The sequence below is a fragment of the Papio anubis genome, chromosome 16 (assembly GCF_008728515.1).
Source record: "Papio anubis isolate 15944 chromosome 16, Panubis1.0, whole genome shotgun sequence".
NCBI classification, from domain to species: domain Eukaryota; kingdom Metazoa; phylum Chordata; class Mammalia; order Primates; family Cercopithecidae; genus Papio; species Papio anubis.
This window is the reverse complement of record NC_044991.1, coordinates 71,591,648-71,612,235: the sequence shown is the minus strand read 5'-3', so window position 1 is coordinate 71,612,235 and position 20,588 is coordinate 71,591,648. Positions and strand designations below refer to the sequence as shown.

At 50.5% G+C, this 20,588-nt stretch overlaps 1 protein-coding gene and 1 pseudogene across 4 annotated transcripts in view; one reads left to right on the top strand and one right to left on the bottom strand.

Annotated features, from left to right (window-relative positions):
- HNF4A (hepatocyte nuclear factor 4 alpha) overlaps window positions 1–20,588 on the bottom strand; it is a 78,647-nt gene that overhangs the window by 29,516 nt on the left and 28,543 nt on the right. Inside the window, exon 1 of one of the 4 annotated variants that reach the window (XM_021921029.2) lies at window positions 3,274–3,517. The exons of 2 other annotated variants lie outside the window; for them this stretch is intronic. In XM_021921029.2, the coding sequence (XP_021776721.1) occupies window positions 3,274–3,388 (115 nt within the window). In that variant the 5' untranslated portion in view covers window positions 3,389–3,517. Of the gene's footprint in view, window positions 1–3,273; window positions 3,518–20,588 lie in introns of those variants that run through there. One more of the 4 variants, XM_017944789.3, reaches the window with a different exon arrangement.
- Window positions 6,460–7,304, top strand: LOC103887995 (annotated as a pseudogene).

Below are 20,588 nucleotides of genomic sequence, written 5' to 3'. Positions count from 1 at the left end.
CTTGGATTCCTCAGAAGCATCCAGTTAGACCCAGAGAGGGCCATGTGCTGTAGGTAACAGCACAGCCTCTGAAGTCCTTCTGCCCAGGGTTCAGTCCCGGCTTGCCCACTTTTTAGCCATGTGACGTTGGCTGTGTTCGTTTACTTCTCTATGCTTTTGTTTCCTCATTTGTAACATGGGAAACGTGATATTCCCCTAGGTTTGTTATGGGGACCCGGTGAATACTCATTTGTGTATGTGAAGTGCTTGGCGCATAGTAAGCACTGTATCAGAGTTCGTGAAATAAAAACTTTTCTGCATAGGATAACTGTCGGAGCAGAGGACTTCCAGGCTCTGTCACAAGCAGACACTGCCGCATCTCATTTCTGCCATCACAGACTCCCAGGTGTCCCCAGGACTTGGTGAATTATTCCTGGAGATGGGGATAATTGTTAAGCCACATGGGTGCCCTTTCTCCCTCGGCCTCTCCTCCCTCGACCCCCGGGGAGACTGACCCCACAGCTCCTGGTCATTCAGTAGGAGGCTGGGGAAGTAGCTCCCAGCTCTGGGGCAGGATGAGCTGGGGGCTGTCAGCTCTATCATCTCCCCTCTGAGGTCAGCCGAGCACCTCCATTCTGCAGGTGAGGACGCTGAGGCTTAGAGAGGACAAGTGGCTTCCTGATGTCATCCCACTGCTTGCTGTGAAGCAGAGCCACGGGTTTATGGTCCAGGCTTGCTGGGCTACTCCGGCCAGTGCCGCACGTGTTGAGATGTCTGCTGGGGCTGCCGCTGCATTGGGGTGGGGAGTGGACGGGGAAGAAATATCCTTGGAGCCTTTGAGCCACCAGCCCAGGATGTACTCAAAACACTTCAGAGGACAACTTCACATAACCCCAATTCGGACCACTTCAAACTCCAGTGAGGAACGTGGGAACCCTGCTTACAGATGCTCAGAGCCTTTGACACGACCCATGTTGGGGCCAGGCCCTTTACCAGGGCTAAGCACCCAGGCTATTTATCGTCTGGCCAGTGCTGGGAGGCAGACACTATTATTTATTCCCATTTTATAGCTGAGGAAACTGAGGCTCAGAGAGGAAACTGCCTTGCCACGTTCACACAGGTTGGAAGGATCTATGCTGGATTTGCGCCCAGATCTTTCTGGTTCCAGAGCTGGAGGCGGTCTTGTCTTTGGGACATCCAGTTCAGGGGCTTGCCCTCTGCCTCAGGAGCACACAGTTCCTGGGCTTTGAAAAGGTGATGGGGTCGGGGAGCAGCCCGGGGCAGGGCAGCGGTCCTCGTGGGGCCACGTGACACTCCACCTAGTACAGCTGCAACTTGTTTGCTATCTCTGGTGTGTTTTCGCCTTGCGCTCCTCGCATGGCCCTCAGGCCTAAAAGCCCGCCAGCCAGCAGGCCTGGGGGAGTGAAGCCTGTTTTGTAGAAGATACAGAAGCCAGGAGAGGGGAGGTGACATGCCCAAGGTCACACAGTGATTGGATAGCAGGGGCAGGTGAGCACCTGCTGAGCTGACAACAGGCAGTGCCCAGCGGCTGCCTCCTCGCTCTAGCTGAGCTGACCACAAGCTTCCAGGCCTCAGCTGGAGCTGCAGCCTGATACTGGCTGTGTGGCTCCAAGACACACAAGGAAGTGGGGTGGCAGGCTGACCTCAGCCAGCTGCTGCCCCCTCTCCTCTGAGGCTGGGACCGATGGGGCCCTTCCCTCCAGGAGGGGTTTCCAGGCCTCCTCTTTTCCCCTACCTCCCTGGGGAGGAGAACTGCCCGCCCCTCCAGATATGCTCCTGAGATGTCGGAGGGATGCCTAAATCTGCACAGACACGCCCGCAACAAAATCTGCTCAGAGACAAACGAACATGTTGCTGATGTGACTCTCACTTGGTGAATGGCAGCAACAGAGTCCTGCACTTGGGTCTGTGCAATCGGGCACACCAGAGACCGCTGACCCCGCCTGCAGTACAGGGGACTGCATATGTACACAGGTACACATATGGCCACACCAGAGACTGCTGACCCCTGCCCGCAGTACGGGGGACTGCATATGTACACAGGTACACATGGGCACACCACAGACCGCTGACCCCCGCCCGCAGTATGGGGGACTGTGTGTGTACACAGGCACACATATGGCCACACCACAGACCGCTGACCCCTATCACAGGCATGGGGACTGTGTGTGTACACAGGCACACATATGGCCACACCACAGACCGCTGACTCACTCAAGTAGGCACGTGGGACTGCATATGTACAGGCACATATGGGCAATACCCACAGACCGGCTGACCTCCCCGCAGTATCGTGGGACTGTGTGTGTACACAGCAGGTATAAATGTGGGCACACCAGAGACCGCTGACTTCACTTCCAGTAATGTGGGACTGTATATGTACACAGTAGGTACAAATATAAGTACCACAAAACTTCACACAGGATAAAGATGCAGAAAGAACAGGGCACTCCAACAGGTCTACATGCACAAACACATGTGCTCTATGACCCGCACACACAGCACACATGTACCAACATCCACAGACACACATACACACACATAGTCACTTACATGCATAAGCAAGATCAACACGGGCACCTCCTAGAGACACAAACACAGACCCACTCAATGAATACAAAGGAAAATAGACCCAGAACTCACACACAGAGACAAATGAACACACATATGCAAATGTGTTCCTGAAGGCATCACCCCACCCATACAACCTACATGGAAACTCACCATCACACAAGAACGCACACACCACACACACAGTGCTGAGTTGGCTTCGTAGTTAGCAAGACTTCCCTGAGAACTCCGTTTTCCCTAGGAAAGTCCCAAAGACACCAAGAAATGCAGTTATGTCTCCAACCACCGTCTCCAGGGATACAACGTCCCTTGCTGTCTCTCTGAACCTAGGCCCGAGGGGTTCACGAAGCGGCCGTGCTGGGCTGAATTGCTGGAGCTGGGCACCAAGGGGGAGCTCACCATCACGTCACTGCGCCAAGCACCAAGCAGAGCCGCTGTGAGGCAGTGAGGGATGGAAGGGCCTGGGAGGAATAGCCGGGATCGACTTTTGCTGGAAATTGGCCCTTGCAGGCCTCCCTTCACCCAGAATGCCCGTGATCACTGCACCTGGGCACATGGGCTTCACCTGGCAACACCTGTGCTGGCCTGCAGGACCAACCTACCATTTTCTATCATTCTCCTCCCACCCCAAAGTTGAGTGCCAAAGATCTGTTCCTGGACCCAGGCACACCTGCCCCCACTGACACACCTGCCCCCACCTACCGTTGCCCATCGTCAACACCTGCACATTCTCAAATTCCAGGGTGGTGTAGGCTGGGTCCAGTGCAGCACTGTAGTCGGCCATGTCCATGTCGACGAGGGTTTTAGAGAGTCGCATTCTCCCTGCCTCCACGCCGCGGCCACCTGCCCTGCCCTGGGCGCCCACCCGGAAGGCCCCCGCCCTCCGCCCTCCCACTGCCTCCTCCCAGTGCCCTCTCTGCCTTCCTTTCAAACCGTCCTCTGGGAAGATCTGCTGGGAGTCTTGGCCTAGCCTCTGTGAAGGGGTGGAGGCTCTGCCGGGGAGGGGTGGGGGTTAATGGTTAATCGGTCCCCCGCCGGTGGATAGGCAGGGCGGGGCTGCAGGGATTTGGCTGTTTGTTGGTTTCTGGCTGACACCCGGGGTGCTAATTACAACTGTTGAGGCCCTAACTCACCGATGTTCAGTTATCAATTGTACAAGGCAGGCATCATGACTCATGGGCACTCATTTGACCCTTGACTCACCCACCCCTCCAAGCCATTGTCACCCCAAGTCAGGCATTCTAACTGATACTATCAGGCACTGACAGCCTACCTCTGAGATCCCCTAATTCAATAACTTCCCAAATCATTGACTTCTACCCTCAATGCTCTTGCGGAGATAAGGCTGCCCCATGGCCCATGATTTAGAAACCTAAATCCCAGGCCCCAGATGCCAATCTTCTGAATCCTTGTTCTGGGAGCTCCCTTCCAGTTCCCCCGCAGTTTCCCGGTTCCCCTGGGAGCAGAATGGACTGGAAGTTTGGGAGGGCCAGACTCACCTCCAATTCCCTGCTCCTGCTCCCTGTGATCCCACCCTGCCCCTCACCATCTCCCACAGCTCCCAGTGTTTCTGCCCAGGCCAACTGCATCTCGGATTTTCCCGTCACATTCTCCTGTTTCCCCCACCCCCACCCCCTCCCAGAGCAGGCAGATACCTGGATTTACATTCTGGCGCCTACCATCTACTAACTGGGACCTTGGGTAAATGATTCTCTCTGAGCCTCAGTTTCCTTCTCTGTAAAATGTACAATCAACCTCAAAGGGTGGTCTGAGAAGGAAATGAGATGGCATAAGTCACACGCCAAATGGGGCCTCATAGACCTCCATCCTCTTCCTCCTCCCTATCCCTGTTGTGTATCCCCCTTTCCATCCCTGTTTCTCTCCACCTGTCTCCTACCTTCAGAGTGGGCTTGGTGGGGGTATCGCCAGTGCAGTCACAGGCAGCCCAACCCTTAGAAAGTCCTGGTGCCTGGTTCATCATGACTTAAAATCCATCATGACTTTTGAACAAGGGGTTGTGCATTTTTGTTTTGGATGGGGCCCTGAAAACTACACAGCTGGTCCTGGCTGTCTGAAGCTCATGGTGCGCTCTGTTCTTCTCACTCCCTCCAGCCCTCATTGCCTTCTGTGCAGACATTTTCAAGGGCTGCCAATCAATCTGGGGAAGTAAAGTCTTGATGTAGAAGGCAGAGAGTGAGGGCAGAGGAAGGAAAGCCTGAGACTTGGGAGGCCTGGGAGCCTGTCCTCTGCTGCTGACTGGAAGGGCAAGTTGGAGGGACTCGGTGACACCTGTGAGCACGAGTGGGTGAATTAGTGGGAGCACCAATTAATGAGGGAGTGTGTGGGGGAATTAATGAGTGGGTGAATTAGGAGTGATTGAATTAGAGACAGGGTGAATTAATGAGTGAGTTGACTGAATGCATGAATTGAGTGAGTGAATGAACAAATGAGAGGGTAAATTACTGAGTAAGTGAGCAAATGGGTGGGCAAATTAATAAGTGAATGGGTGGGTGAATTAATGAGTGAGTGAATAAGCAAATGGGTGAGAGAATTAGAGTGGGTGAATTAACGAGTGAGAAAATGAGTGAATGTGTGGGTGAATTAATGAGTGAGCAAATCGGGAGTCAGGGCATGTGTTTGAGTGCTCTGAGGAGGCATCTCCATGTTCTTCCCACTGCTAGAAGCCCTTTCTCTGCCCTGCTTAGCTTTATTCTCCCCACTTGATCTGACCTCTGAAGCTGAGATGACTGGGAAATGCTATATCCTGCAGGGAAAGGGGAGAAGGAGCAACTATTGTGGAGGACAAGAGAGGCTAGATTTGGTGTCAGGAAACCTGGGTTTAGGAACTGGCTCAGTCACTATTCCGATAACTTTATTTCCATCGTCTCTTCTCAGGGCTTCAATTTCTCCCTCTGTAAAATGGAAAGATGATCCTGGCTCAGCTTTCAGTTGGCCAGGACAAGACTCTGAGGCAGGGAGCAAGAGGCAGCCCCCCACAACCCACACTTTGAGATTTGATAAGGGGCTGAAAAAGACCATATACCAGTGGGTTCCTCCCATGCCTACCCCAGGAATATCTGATCTGGCTCCACCGGCCTTGGGGGCAGTGCAGAGGTGGACAGAAACGGAAGATCTGACTAAGGGGTAAACACAGAAGAGTTTACCCCTTAGTAAACTCTTACTAAGGGGTAAGAGTGGAGGGCAGCTCCGGGAGGAGCCTCCAGGAGCCGAGCCCAGGCCTCTGCCACCTGCCTGGCACCTATGGCAGGCCACAGGCACAGCTACTCCCCACACAACCCAGCAATCCATGGCCTCACCCACTCTGAGGCACACTTCCACATTGCTTAAAGGGAAATGTGATCAATGGCATGTCAGAATTTCACTGGTAACAAAAATAACAATGCGTTTTTCTATAGATGACATCTTAGATTCAATTAAATAAGGTCTACGATCAACCAGGATCAACCACACCATGCCACAGCCATGACCCGTTATATCCAAGAGCTTACTAGGTGGACAGCCTGCAGATGAAGAGCTATTAGATACACAAACCACGACATACCTGACTTACCAAATGCACAATCTGTATGACTGCCTAGGAGGCACGTTCTAGATTCTCATCCCACTACATTATAACCTGCCCCATAAGTAAATCTGTCCACTCATTACTGTAAATTGTATAATCTATTACATACATGATTCATTCCACCCTTAGCCAACGCCAAACAATATCTTCTAGATACACATTCCTTATATAAATGATGCACCACCTATAAGATCTGCTGGCTCTGTGACCTCAGGCAAGCTATTATTTCTTCTATTCTTATTGTTCATTGTTACCACATAGTTTATTTAAAGCAAGCTATGGCTCTCCTCCCACTGCCCAAGATGCCGAAAGGAAAGAAGGTCAAGGGAAAGAAGGTGGCTCTTGCCCCTGCTGTTGTGAAAAAACAGGAGGCCAAGAAAGTGGTGAATCCCCTGTTTGAGAAAAGGCCTAAGAATTTTGACATTGGACAGGACATCCAGCCCAAAAGAGACCTCACCCGCTTTGTGAAATGGCCCCGCTCTATCAGCAGAGAGCCATCCTCTGTAAGTCGCTGAAAGTGCCTCCTGCAATTAACCAGCTCACCCAGGCCCTGGACCACCAGACAGCTACTCAGCTGCTTAAGCTGGCCCACAAGTACAGACCAGAGACAAAGCAAGAGAAGAAGCAGAGGCTCTCGGCCCAGGCCGAGGAAGCTGCTGGCAAAGGGGACGTCTCCTCTAAGAGACCACCTGTCCTTCCAGCAGGAGTTAACACCGTCACCACCTTGGTGGAGAACAAGAAGGCTCAGCTGGTGGTGATTGCACACAACACGGATCCCATCAAGCTGGTTGTCTTCTTGTCTGCCCTGTGTTGTAAAATGGGAGTCTCTTACTGCATTATCAAGGGGAAGGCAAGACTGGGATGTCTAGTCCACAGGAAGACCTGGACCACTGTCACCACCACATAAGTGAACTCGGAAGAAAAAGTCGCTTTGGCTAAGCTGGTGGAAGCTATCAGGACCAATTACAATGACAGATACGATGAGATCCACCGTCACTGGGGCGGCAATGTCCTGGGTCCCAAGTCTGTGGCTCATATCACCAAGCTCAAAAAGGCAAAGGCTAAAGAACTTGCCACTAACCTGGGTTAAATGTGCACTGTTGAGTTTTCTGTACATAAAAATAATTAAAATACAAATTTTCCTTCAGCCAGCAAAAAACAAACAAACAAACAACAAGCTGTGATAATACAGCTGCCCAGAATCTTTGTGGATTACAGATGCAAAGTAGCCAGAGATGTGTCCTTGCACCCATAGTTCACTAACAGACAAGTCAGTTACATTTACTAAGTACAGAGAACTGAATACACATGACATTGCACATCCATCTTTTTGCTTTGCATACCCATTTTAAACATATGTATGTTACAACTTTACATTTTAAATATGACTCCATGTATTTTGTGACAATGGCTAAGAAGGCAATGATCCCAGGCCCCTGAAAGAAGCACACATTGGTCTGCAATGCAGAATGTTTTCACTGGGGTACCAAACAAACACTTAACACATAACAGACAAAAAATCCTTAAAAATCAGATTAATACAATGTTCTTCATGTTAGATAAGCAGACAGAATGGGAAGTGGAAAGAGAGGACATTGGGGTGCTTTAAATGTACAGTATCTTGAGATCTTGAACGTTTCAGGCCAGGCGCTGTGGCTCACACCTGTAATCCTAGCACCTTGGGAGTCCAAGGCAGGCGGATCATCTGAAGTCAGGAGTTCAAGACTAGCCTATCCAACATGGAGAAACCCTGTCTCTACTAAAAATACAAAAATCAAAAATTAGCCAGGCATGGTGGCAAGCCCCTGCAATCCAGTCTACTTGGGAGGTTGAGGCAGGAGAATCGCTTGAACCCGGGAGGTAGAAGCTGCAGTGAGCCGAGATTGTGCCACTGCACTGCTGCCTAGGTGATAGAGCAAGACTCTGTCTTAAAAAAAAAAAAAGAATGTTTCATTCAAGGGATGAAGAGACGTTGGTTCATGGGTACAAAAATACAGTGAGATAGAAGGAATAAGATCTAGTTCTTATAGCACAGTAGGGCGATTATAGTTAACAATCATTTATTGTATATTTCAAAATAGCTAGAAGAGAAGATCTGAAATGTACCCAACACAAAGAAATGATAAATGTTTGAAGTGATGGATACCCTAAATACTTGGATTGATCATGACACATTGTATGCATGTATCAAAATACATGTGCTCGGGCCGGGTGCGGTGGCTCATGCCTGTAATCCCAGCACTTTGGGAGGCCAAGGCGGGTGGATCACGAGGTCAGGAGATCGAGACCATCCTGCCTAACACGGTGAAACCCTGTCTCTGCCAAAAATACAAAAAATTAGCTGGGTATGGTGGCGGGCGCCTGTAGTCCCAGTTACTCGGGAGGCTGAGGCAGTAGAATGGCGTGAACCCAGGAGGCGGAGCTTGCAAGTGAGCTGGGATGATGCCACTGCACTCCAACCTGGGCAACAGAGCGAGACTCCATCTCAAAAAAACAAACAAACAAACAAACAAAAAACATGTGCTCCATACATATGTACAATTATTATGTATGAATTATAAAAAGAGTCATTCCCTTCCTCCAAGGGAATTTCTTTTAACTAATGGAAAAAAAGAAAGCAACTTCATAACGCCCTCTAATGAGGAAGAACATTATCCTGACAATGCTTAGGTATGAGCACATAATAAATACAGGAAGTCACAGAGCAAATGTCACAGTATTGGTTTGTTTGGTTTTTTTTTTCTCTGCTTATAAAAAAATATTCAGCTTCTTCCTGTGGACTGAGTGGGTGTTAGCCTGTGGGTGTTGGTCTCTGGTGCCTGTATACCAGTGACTATATTCCCAGCCCAGGACCAGCTGTCTGTACAAGGTAAGTTTTAATTCGAACCTTGGTTACTCCTTCTGTAAAATGGGTCTAACTTGTAGTTTGTGGTGAAGATTAAATGAGAGAGTAGATAAGATTCTTAGCCCCCACTTCCCCCGACCTCTCTTTAGGGGAATAAACCACAGACCTTGTAGTCAGATAGATCTGGGTTAAAATCCAGGCAGTGCCAATGTACCAAACTCTGTGACCTCAACTTCTACCTTTCTCAGCCTTAGTTTCAGCACCAGAAAAATTGGGTTGATACCTTCTTTGTAGGGATGATTCAAGCATTAAATGACCAGGTGTACGCACACAGTACAACAGTAGCAATTACTGTCATTGGTCATTGACTCCATGAACACTGGCCACATAATCAGTTGGAATCAGGACCCCTGCTCAGGACAGCTCCAGGTACCGCATGCCCAGCCATGAACAAGGTCTGGCCTCAATGCCATCAATTTAGCAGCCGTTCTTTACCTTGGCTCACTGGCTGTCACGCCCCAACTCAAGAGGCAGCAGATTCCAGGGGATAGCAGAGGACCTTGGAACCCACCGAGAGACCCAACTGAGATGGGAAGGAGGGATTGCCCTGGTCAGCCTGCAGTCGGGGAGGCATGTGTAGGGAGCTCGTGCCTCTGCTGTGGACGGTGGTAAGGGAGCTGCCACTGTGAAGCACATTGTTTTTCTTTTACATTATAATAAGGTCTAATGTTTACAGAGAAATTCTGTGCTAGTCCTGGTGCTAAAAACCTTCTACTCTTCTCATATTATCTGCCCATTGAGATACGGGCTATTGTCATCCCCATTTTAAAGATGACAAAATTGAGGCTCAGAGAGGTGAAGTGACTTGTCCAAAGCCACACAGCTCATAAGGGAGGGGCTGTCGTTTGAACCCAAGTCTACCTCCAGAGCTTGAGGGCTTCACCCCTCTATGCACTGCCTGGATCATGACTCCTGGAATCCCAGAAAGGACTTCAGAATTCTAAGGCACTGGAGCTGCTGGTTTCACTGCCTCAGTCTTGCATGGGAACTCAAAGACCTGAGAGGTAAAGCACCTTATCCCTGGGCATAAGCAGGTTCGGGGGCATCCTCCACATGCCTGGCCACCCCAGGGCTGCCTGGCATCTTCTCTTCCCCTTGGTGCTCACCACACCACTATCTCCTATCTTTTCTTCCCCACCCACCACTCCGGGAGCGGTGCAGGAAAAACTGGGACTTATCAAGACAAAGAACAAAAGTCGTGGAGGAAAGAAGCCAAGAGCCATCTCCACTCTGGGGTAGGGCCCTTCAGTTTTGCCCCTTTGAAATTTCAAATTCCAGTTTGTGGACAAAGTCCTAACTATCTCACAATATAGGTCCCCAACCACTGACCAAACTCCAGTCCAGGCAGCCACCAGCTGGCCTGGTCTTGCTGCTTCCTTTAGCGGCTTCCAAGGTCCAGGGACATGGGGTCTGGGCCACCAAGAGGCTCTGCCAGGCCGTCCCTGCAGCCACAGCCACCCCACCGGACCCCTGCCTCCCATCTGAGAGGACAGCCCTCTTCCTGGAGCTGGGATCTGCCGCTTGCTGATATCAATGGCAGATACCAGGTAGGTCCCCTCCCTTTCTCTTCTTTGAGCTCCTAAAATGCTACTCATACCACCCTCTGCACTCTGGGTGCAGGCCACCATGGCTTAATCAAATCAGGCACCCACAAAGCTTCAAGACTGGAAAAGATGCCTCGGCTAACCCACCCATTTGGTGGACAGAAACACTGAGGCCGTCAGGGGAGTGGCAGCTGGTCAACTGAACCATAGACGCGGGGCCCACACCTGGGGCCCCTCACAGAGCCTCAGAGGGTGAAAGGGACTTGCTCAAAGCCACGCAGCGGTGATGGGTGAGCTTTGTCTTAACAACGAGCACTTTCTGCTTCATCACAGACCATGAGTGGCGTTGTGTTTGTTCACCCAATGATGGGTGGCCACTGGCTTGTCACAGGAGTATTTCCTAGAGGAAGATGAGGGAGCTTGGGGCTGAAGGCCAGCGGGTTTGGAAGGAAGCAACATTCATGTGGTTAACTGATAACTGGGCCCCATCCCTGGGCCTCCTTCCTCCCTCCCTGTCCTCATCCTGATTAAGACCAACTTACCCAGCTGCTAATCATTGCTGAACCTGTTGATTTTGCCTTAAAAAATTAACTGGGCATGAGTTTGCGGTTTTCCTCACCCCTAACCCTGAAAAGGCCTGGGTGGGCAGGAGGCCTCCAGGGTTATGCAAGAGGCCGCTGGCCTCCCAACGTATATCCCACGGCCGCCTCGGCTACTCTCCAAAGAGGAGGCTTTGCTCAAGAGTCAACAGTCTGCTTGTTCCCCCTGTGCTGGGTCCTGAGCAAATTTGCTCTGTTACCAAAGAGAGATAAAGGCAGCTGGGGGAGAGCTTTCCAAACAGGGATGAGAAGCGGCAGCTTTGAGCTTGGGGTTCTAGAACTCTGCACTGTCAGAGCCAGGAGAATCTTTAGAAGGATGTGGGCTGGGGCTTTTCAAGTTGGGTTCCAAGGCTCCCGGGAGCCGAGGGTATGCATCCACAGGCCCAGCTTCAACCGGCGACTCCCTTTTACATGCAATCTTAATATTTTATTTGAGGGTTGGAAAACCACTGATCCATCCTCATCCCCTCATTGAACAGATGGGGAGACGGAGATCAGAGGGGGAAGTGACTTGTCCAAGGACAGAAGGTCACCGCGGGTATTCAGGGGCTCCAGCCAGCATGGGAATGAATGGGGGGCTCTCTATGGACCTGAGCAATGTCTTGAAGGACATTGGTGAAAAAGACAGCTCTGCAAATGCCTTGCCATGCCGTACTCCCCCTCCTCCCAGGGCTAGCTGGAAGCAGAGAGGTGCCTGAGAGCCACTGGAAGACCCAAATCCATGGAATCCCTGGCTGTGTGCCCCATGGGCCCTGTGAGGATGTGACCAGTAGCCATGCACTGCAAACCAGAGACTACATTATAATCTATCTCAGCCACGTCCTGTCTCTAGAGGAATCAGGCCCTGAAGAAAGATGCAGAGCCCTGCCCTGACTCTCTCAACCTCTCTGAGCCTCAGTTTCTTCACCTGTAAATTGGGAATTATAATAACTTCTAGGGTTGTCATGAAAATGAAATGAAGCGAAATATACACATTGATCATCATGGCCAATGGATATGCAGTTGTTTTAGGGGCTTTGCACGTATTACTTCCTGGATCCTCCCAGCCACTCTGGGAGGTAGGCAATGTTTTCACTATCATTTTACACAGCAGAGGCACAGAGAGGTTGAGTCATATACCCATGCTCACACAGCTGATGAGAAACAAGAAGTAGAATTGGAACCTGGGCAGTCTGTCTCTAGAGTCCGTGCCTTTAACTCCAGGGCTACCCTTCCCTTCCAGGGATGCCAGTGAGAGATGGCCACGAGAAGGGCAGAGAGCAGGGCACTGTGGGAGATGCTGACTGCAAGGCTCTGGAGGTAGGGCAGAGAGTATGGTCTGGAGAATGATCAGGAAGGAAGCCAGGAGGACTTGGATCTGTGTGGGTGGGGCCTCTCTGCAGGCTGCCTCCTGCCAGGTGGCTTATGACATCTGGGTCGAGGGTGTTGCTGTCCTCCTGTTTATGTTCATCCCTCCTGTTTATGTTGCTGAATTTATCCACAGGGGTGACCTTGGGAATTAAATGCGGCCTTCCCGGCCCTTGTGGGGCCTGAAGGCTGATGGGAGCCGCTGCCTGACCCAGACTCTGGTTTGGGGAGTGAGGGCTGAGCCCGCATCCCAGAAGCCACCCTTGGTCTCCCCATCCTCTTGTTCTGAGGGGCCCCAGGGATTTGTCAGGTCACTAAGGTGAAGTGTTTGGAAGTCCTGAGGCTCAGGCCAGAGTTACTGCCCTGTATAGTTGTGCAGGTTGCTCACTGCACAAAGGTTCTCCATCCAAGAGGGTGAGTAGGGATGGAAATCTGGCCCCTGTTCCACTTGCCGAGCGAAGTGCCCATGAAACTCTGCCTGCCCAGAGCGGGATGCCTTTTTCTTATTTGCCCAAAGGCTTCATGTGAGCTGCTGGGTGCCCTGCCCCAGCTCTGGTTCCAGCCACTGTGTGTCCTTGGACAAGGTCATTTCCCTCCCTGGCCTTGGTTTCCCACTGGAGAAGTTTTGTCTAACAAAGCAGAGACTCAACCCTGAAGATGACATAGAATCATCTGAAACCTTTAAAATATACAGATGTTGGCCAAACACGATGGCTCACACCTGTAATCCTAGCACTTTGGGAGGCTGAGATGGGAGGATTACTTGAGCCCAGGAGTTTGAGACCAGCCTGGGCAACATAGAGAGATCCTGTGTCTATTTTTTAAAAAGATTTTTTAAAATTTAAGACAGATGCCCAGTCTCCATCACAGACCAATGATCGAACCTTGGGGTAGGGGTGGGGAGGTGCCAGGCATCTATATTTTTGTGCAGCCAATATTGAGACCCATGGTAGGGGGCTTGAAATTTGAAGCTGGAAAGCCTTCGATGGCATCCAAGTTCTATCACTTACTACAACTTACTAGTCAAAACTTCAGCGAGGCTCAGTTTGCCCATCTGTAAAGTAAGAATGATGATCGTTTCCTCACAAAATCAAAATGCTAATTAAATGAGATAATGTTCAGACAGCGCTTGGCAGCGCGTTCCCCAGGTAGGGAGCTCCTGATTCTTGCTACCAAGACTATTATTGTTGTTATTGGCAATTTGACGTTGAAAAGACAAAGGGCCCTTCTAGGTTAAGTATTCAGTGACTTGAAGACAGACCTCCTCTGTTCCTTTGAGTCCATTTCTAGTACCTGGGTCTAAATCTTGGCTGCACACCTGTCATGTTATTGAGGTACGTGTTATTATTATGATTTAATATTTTACTTAATTTGTGAACATCTTTACATTTAGTTTTGAATTGGTGCTACATTCACACGGTTCAGAAAGAAAACATAGAAGGTGTATAGTGAGAAGTCTGGCGTCCACCTCTGTCTCCTGTTCACCAGTTCTCCCTGACTTCCTCACTATGGGAGACCACATCCCTTACAGATGTATCTACCAAGATTTCTTTATACAGACCAGACAGCACGTAAGATCATACATGAGTAGCTTCTGCTCTTACACTGTTCTGTATCTTGTTTGGTTCATTTCACATCACGACCTGGAGATCTTTCCACGGCAGCTGAGAGTAAGCTTTGAGGAAGGAAGGGTTGTTGTCTCCCATCACAGGGGAGGAAACGGAGGCTCAGAGAAGGAACATCATTTTCCCAGTGAGCCAAGGCAGTGGTGTTAGAACCATCTCCACCTGGCTGCAGAGCTGGCGTGTATGCCCCTGCACTGATATGGCCTTCCACGAAGCCCGGCCCAGAGAGCTTCGGAGTCTGGTTAAACCTCTCCCACGCAGGCCTGGCCTTCTCAGGACAAGAGATGGGGAGGGGGGCTGTCAGGGTCCTCACTGTGTCTGGACCCAGAAATCCCAAAGAGAGGAAGAAGTGTGGAACAAAGAATGTCCCAAGTCATCCAGATAGGGACCCAGTGGGAAGGTGTTCCCTGGATGGAACAGTGGAGGCCTGGTGGCTGTGCCCGCCAGCACTGGAGAACCTGCCAGGAACTCTCTGCCAGCCTCAGGTGGCGCGGGTGGCAGGGGAAGTCAGGAGGAGGATGAGAGGCAGGGAGGGAAGCATGGCCGATGAGACAGGCTCTGGGTGAGGGGACGGAGGGGACCCCACGCCTGGAGCTCAGGGAGGAGGATTTGGAGCTCAAGGTGGAAGTGGCGATGAGATTTTAACCAATTGTTGTCTCCTTAGGGAACGTCAGGGTTCCCTCTGGATTCTTGACCTGCTTCAGTTTGCTGACTCACTGACTTTGGGCAAGTCATTTTCCCTCTCCGTGCCTCTGTTTCCCCAACTGCAAAATGGGAGAGATTAGAGATCTGGTCCTTAGGCAGCCGTGGAGTACCCCTAAGACTCCACGGGGCTCCTCTCACCTTGTTGAGGTCATCTGGATCCTCCTTCTCTGATCAGAACGTCATTCACCCATGAGGGCCCTGGACGTTCCTGGGTTAGGGGATGAGGGTACAAATCCTCCACACTGCTCCCAGTCTGGAATCCTCCCCCTTGGTCCTGTGTCTCTCTCCTACCATCCCATCCTTCATTCCAGGCAGATGTGGAGTCAGGACCATACCTGGTGGGTCCCGGGGGAAGCCCTGGCCCCAGTCCGACATCCTCCTCCTGCTGCTATGGGGTCCCGCACAGTGCACAACCTCTTCATCCTTGACGGAGCTCCTGCTGGCCCCCCTCGGCACCCCAGACCCTGTGAGGGCTGCTGGGCAGAGTTAATCCCTTAATACTGGTCACAATGAGATTTCAGGGATGGTGGGAGGCGGTCTCCATGGAAACTGCAGACCTGTCCAGGACCCATGCAAGGAATTAGCCCCAGGGCTCTGCAAGGGGCTCCTGGAGAACCAACCCCAATAGGAATGGGAGACGCAGTGGTCTGGACTCCTGGGTCCTGCTCTGGCCCTCTTGTTGTCTCTCTGGAGGGCTTGGAAAAAACTGTAAATCTTGCATTGCTTCAGTATTCTGCTCAACTGGACAGAGCCATATTCACAGGAAGAGCCCTATCACCTTTCTGAGCCTGTTTCTCCATCCCCCTATTGGTGTTGTAATCAACCCAGTGGCTTTTCTAGAAGAGTGCAGGCTTCAGAGTCTGCCAGACGTGAGCCTGAAGCTCAGCTTTTCCCTGTAAGACTGTAAACTTAGCCGACGCATTTCACTTCTCTGAGCCTCAGCTTCCTCATCTGTATGATGGGCACAATAATAGCAACACGGCATCCCTTTTGTGCTGGCTGCGGGGTGGTAACACCCAGTGAATGTGAGTCTCCTCCTCACCTCTGACTGCCCTGCCCACACTGCACATTTGCCCTCCCCAGCCACCTGTAGCTTCCAGAACCCCGTGGTCTCAAGCAGAGAGCCATCACACTTCTTTCTTTGCCTTCTCATCCTCCAAGTCCCATCTTAGTCATCTTCCTCCGGGAAACAGAACGCCGGGGTCCTCCTCTGTCCCCCCACAGCCCCCAAAGCTTTACATCTTCATAGTTTAGTCAGATGGTAGTTAGACTGGTTGTCTGCCTCCTCCATTGGACTCTGTCCCATCTACTGTTGTATTCCCAGGACCCACTTGACATAAATAGGTTGGATGGATAACTGAGTGAATGAAGGAAGGAAATCATCCATTGAAACATTCAACATTATTCAGCACCTTCTGCGTGCATCGTTGTGGGTGGTGGAGATGGCAGCAGTGAAGACCACGCAAAATATCCCCCTCAGAGGGTTGCAGATGAGCAAATAAAAATACAGGATGCCTAGTCAAATGTGAATTTAAGATACACAAGGAATACTTTGTTAGTATGAGCGTGTCCCAAATAATGCATGGGACCTACTTATACTCTTAAAATGTGCTGTTCATCTCACACTCAGATGAAACTGGGTGTCCTGTGTTGTGTCGGGCAACCCTACACCCTCCCTCACAGAGTTTGCATTTTGGTGGAGAGGCGGGTTGCAGACATAAGCAGGTAAATAAATGAAAAACGAAATCAATTACAAATAGTGGTTAAGTGCAGTGAAGACGCACAGCACGATGTGATAGCACCTGGAGACGGGCAGGGGGCGATCCCCTGAGCTAGTGGCCTTTGCCTGCACAGGTCATTTTAGTTAGCTCCAATGAGGTGCCACTTTGCAAAAGTTCTTTGAGGATCTTAAAGGGCACGGTGGAGGCTGCTAAGTTTGAGAGAAGGACTCTGAGGAGGGCAAGGGGCGCGCCTGAGGGAGGGGGGCTGCTAAGTCTCACTTGATAGACTCCACAGTTTTGCAACTTGGATCTGGGCCTTCACAAACCTTCGCGAACCCGCAGCCCCACCCCTCGGGTCAGCCAATGTCTTCTGTGGGGCTGGGAGCCAGGGGAAGAGGCCAAAGGAACTGTGCAGAGAAGCGTGGCCACAGTTGGGAGCCCTGACACCCTTTCCCGCCCCACCTCGTCCCGCGGTTGCCCCAGGGCGCAGGGCAGGGCAGGCACCGCGCTGAGCCGGAGGGCGTCCCGGAGGAGGCGGCCAAGACTCTCCGCAGCGCTGCGCTTTGCGCTTCCCGGGCTCCTCCTCGTGGCCAATGCAGGAACTGGTGTTCAGAAACTTAAATAGCCTTGGGGACTTCACAGCAATCCCGCCAATCACAGGCCCAGACGCACTGTGTCTCTCCAAATCCACAGGGGGCCTGCTCGGTTTGATCACCAATCACAGCTCATTGGGTTTAGTTACCTAGACAAGAATCTCCCCATCACACACCGCCAGCACATGGCCACTGCAGCAATCAGAACGTAAGATTTTAAAACCAATTCCCAGGGTGGCAGCTGCTGTCTTTCCACCACCTACTAAACTTCTGTTCCCAGCACCTTGCTCCAACGTACAGGGGTCTTTGAGGAAGGTTCCAGGCTTTGTGCTGCTTCCATGTTGGAAGCAGATGTTAGCATGTATGGCGTATTTATAATGATATCACTATCATTAAATGTCATCCCCATTATAAAAATTAAGATAGACAGGGCGGGATGGTGCATGCCTGTAATTCCAGCACTTTGGGAGGCCAAAGTGGGAGGATCACTGGAGCCCAGGAGTTGGAGGCTGCAGTGAGCCATGATCGCGCCACTGCACTCCAGCCTGGGTGATAGAGTGAGACTCTGTCTCAATTAAAAAAAAAAAAATTAATGTGTGGATGTAGGAGTGTGAAAAAATTATAACCTTTGGGTTAGACACACCTGGAGCCCATATACTATTTTTGTGAAGTAGGACGACTCACCTCCCCTTCCTCAGTCGTCCAAAGAGAATAATAGTCATATCTGTATGTCATATGTCATCACCCACCTTCTCTCAGTTATTCAAGCCAACATCTTGCAAGTCACAATCTTTGTGTTGTGTTTCTCATCCCTTCCAGTTCATCAGAAAATCCAGTTCTTGCCACCCTCCAAACAGAATCTAGATTTGTCATCTTTCCATCTCCACCCCAGCCAACCTTACACATTATCTCTGGAGGTCTGCAAAAGTCTTTTCACTTCTTCCTGTTTTTTTTTTTTTTTTTTTTTAAACCTGCCAGGGTTGGGGAAGGGATCTCCCCCTCCCCCACCCTCGGCCTCCCCGCTGCCTGCCTCTGCCCCACCCCTTCACTTATTTTTCTACGGTGGCTTCCCTACCCCCTACTCTTCACTCAGGGGCCAAGGGTGATCTTGTACAAATGTACATTGGCTCAGATCCTCTTCTACTTAAATTTTTATGACTTCCTATGCATTTATAACAAAACTCATACAACTCCCGCTTTACACTGTGAGGCCATGCACGCCCTTGTTTTTATATCCCTCCATCCATCTCCAACCTCATTTCATTCCACTTGCCCCCGCCCCTATCAGCAGCAGGCGTACTAGCCGTTTTTAAAGTTTTTCTTTCCTGTCTTGGGGGCCTTTGCACATACTTTCCCCTCTGCCTGGAATACTTTTTTTTTTTTTTTTTAAAGATGAAGTTTCGGCCGGGCGCGGTGGCTCACGCCTGTAATCCCAGCACTTTGGGAGGCCGAGGCGGGTGGATCACAAGGTCAGGAGATCGAGACCATGGTGAAACCCCGTCTCTACTAAAAATAGAAAAAATTAGCCGGGCGCGGTGGCGGGCGCCTGTAGTCCCAGCTACTCGGGAGGCTGAGGCAGGAGAATGGCGTGAACCCGGGAGGCGGAGCTTGCAGTGAGCGGAGATTGCGCCACTGCACTCCAGCCTGGGCGACAGACCGAGACTCCGTCTCAAAAAAAAAAATAAAAATAAAAATAAATAAATAAATAAATAAATGAGATGAAGTTTCGCTCTTGTCACTCAGGCTGGAGTGCAATGGCACTATCTCGGCTTGCTGCAACCTCTGCCTCCTGGGTTCAAGCAATTCTCCTGCCTCAGCCTCCTGAGTAGCTGGGATTACAGGTGCCTGCCACCACGCCCAGCTAATTTTTTAATTTTTAGTAGAGCCGGGGTTTCACCATGTTGGCCAGGCTGGTCTCAAACTCCTGACCTCAGGCGATCCACCCTCCTCGGCCTCCCAAAGTGCTGGGATTACAGGCATGAGCCACCACACCCTGCCTGGAATACATTTTAATAAGTGTTTAATGGATATTTGTTGGATGAATGACTGAAAAGGTCTTTCAAGAGGAACTGATAGTAATGTAAACTTCAAGTGCTAGGTGCATAACAGGTATTCAATGAAAAGGATTCTATGCATATAGTAGAAATTTTGGAAAGTAAAATAAAAATTGAAGATTTAAAAATCATATGTGCTCCAACATTTAGAAAGGTTCAAACTCTTAAATTGCTAACCAGGGTTTCTTGACCTCAGCACTAATGACATTTGGGCTAGAGAATTCTTTCTCATGGGGACTGTCCCTTACAATGTCCCTGGCAGCATGTCTGGCCTCTAGCCACTAGATGTCAGCAGCACTTTCCCCTACCCTCAAGGTGTGATAACCAAAACTATCTCCAGACTTTTATAAATGTCCCTTGGGGGTTGAAATTATCTCCACTGAGAACCACTGTGCTGGGCTTCTACCCTTACAAGAAATTTTCTCTCAGTCATTCAATGCTTCTCAAATCTTGGTGTCCATAAAAATCATCTGGGGCCATGATTAAAAATTCAGATGCCGGCTGGGCGAGGTGGCTCACACCTGTAATCCCAGCACTTCGGGAGGCCGAGGTAGGCGGACCACTTGAGGTCAGGAGTTCGAGACCAGCCTGACCAACATGGTGAAACCTCGTCTCTACTAAAAATACAAAATTAGCTGAGCATGGTGGCACATGCCTGTAATCCCAGCTACTTAGGAGGCTGAGACAGGAGAATCACTTAAACACATGAGGCAGAGGTTGAGGTGAGCCGGGATCATGCCATTGCACTCCAGCCTGGTTAACAAGAGCAAACCTCCGTCTCAAAAAAAAAAAAAAAAAAAAAAATCAGATGGCGGCTGGACACGGTGGCTCACGCCTGTAATCCCAGCACTTTGGGAGGCGGGTGGATCACCTGAGTTCAGGAGTTCAAGACCAGCCTGGCCAACATGGTGAAACCCTGTCTCTACTTTAAAAAAAAAAAAAAAAAAAATTAGCCAGGTGTGATGGTGCGTGCCTATAATCCCAGCTACTTGGGAGGCTGAGGCAGGAGAATCGCTTGAACCTGGGAGGTGGAGGTTGCAGTGAGCAAAGATCGTGCCACTGCACTCCAGCCTGGGCGCCAGAGCAAGACCCTGTCTCAAAACAACAACAACAACAACAACAAAAATCAGATGTCGCGGGTCCTACCTGCAGGTGCCAGGACCAACAGTGGGCCTAATCATCAGATTTAATTTAAAAAAAAATTTTTTTTAATAAATAGAGGTGGGGTATGGTGGCTCATGCCTGTAATCCCAGCACTTTGGGAGGCCAAGGCAGGCCGATCACTGGAGACTAGGAGTTCAAGATCAGCCTGGCCAACATGGTGAAACCTCATCTCTA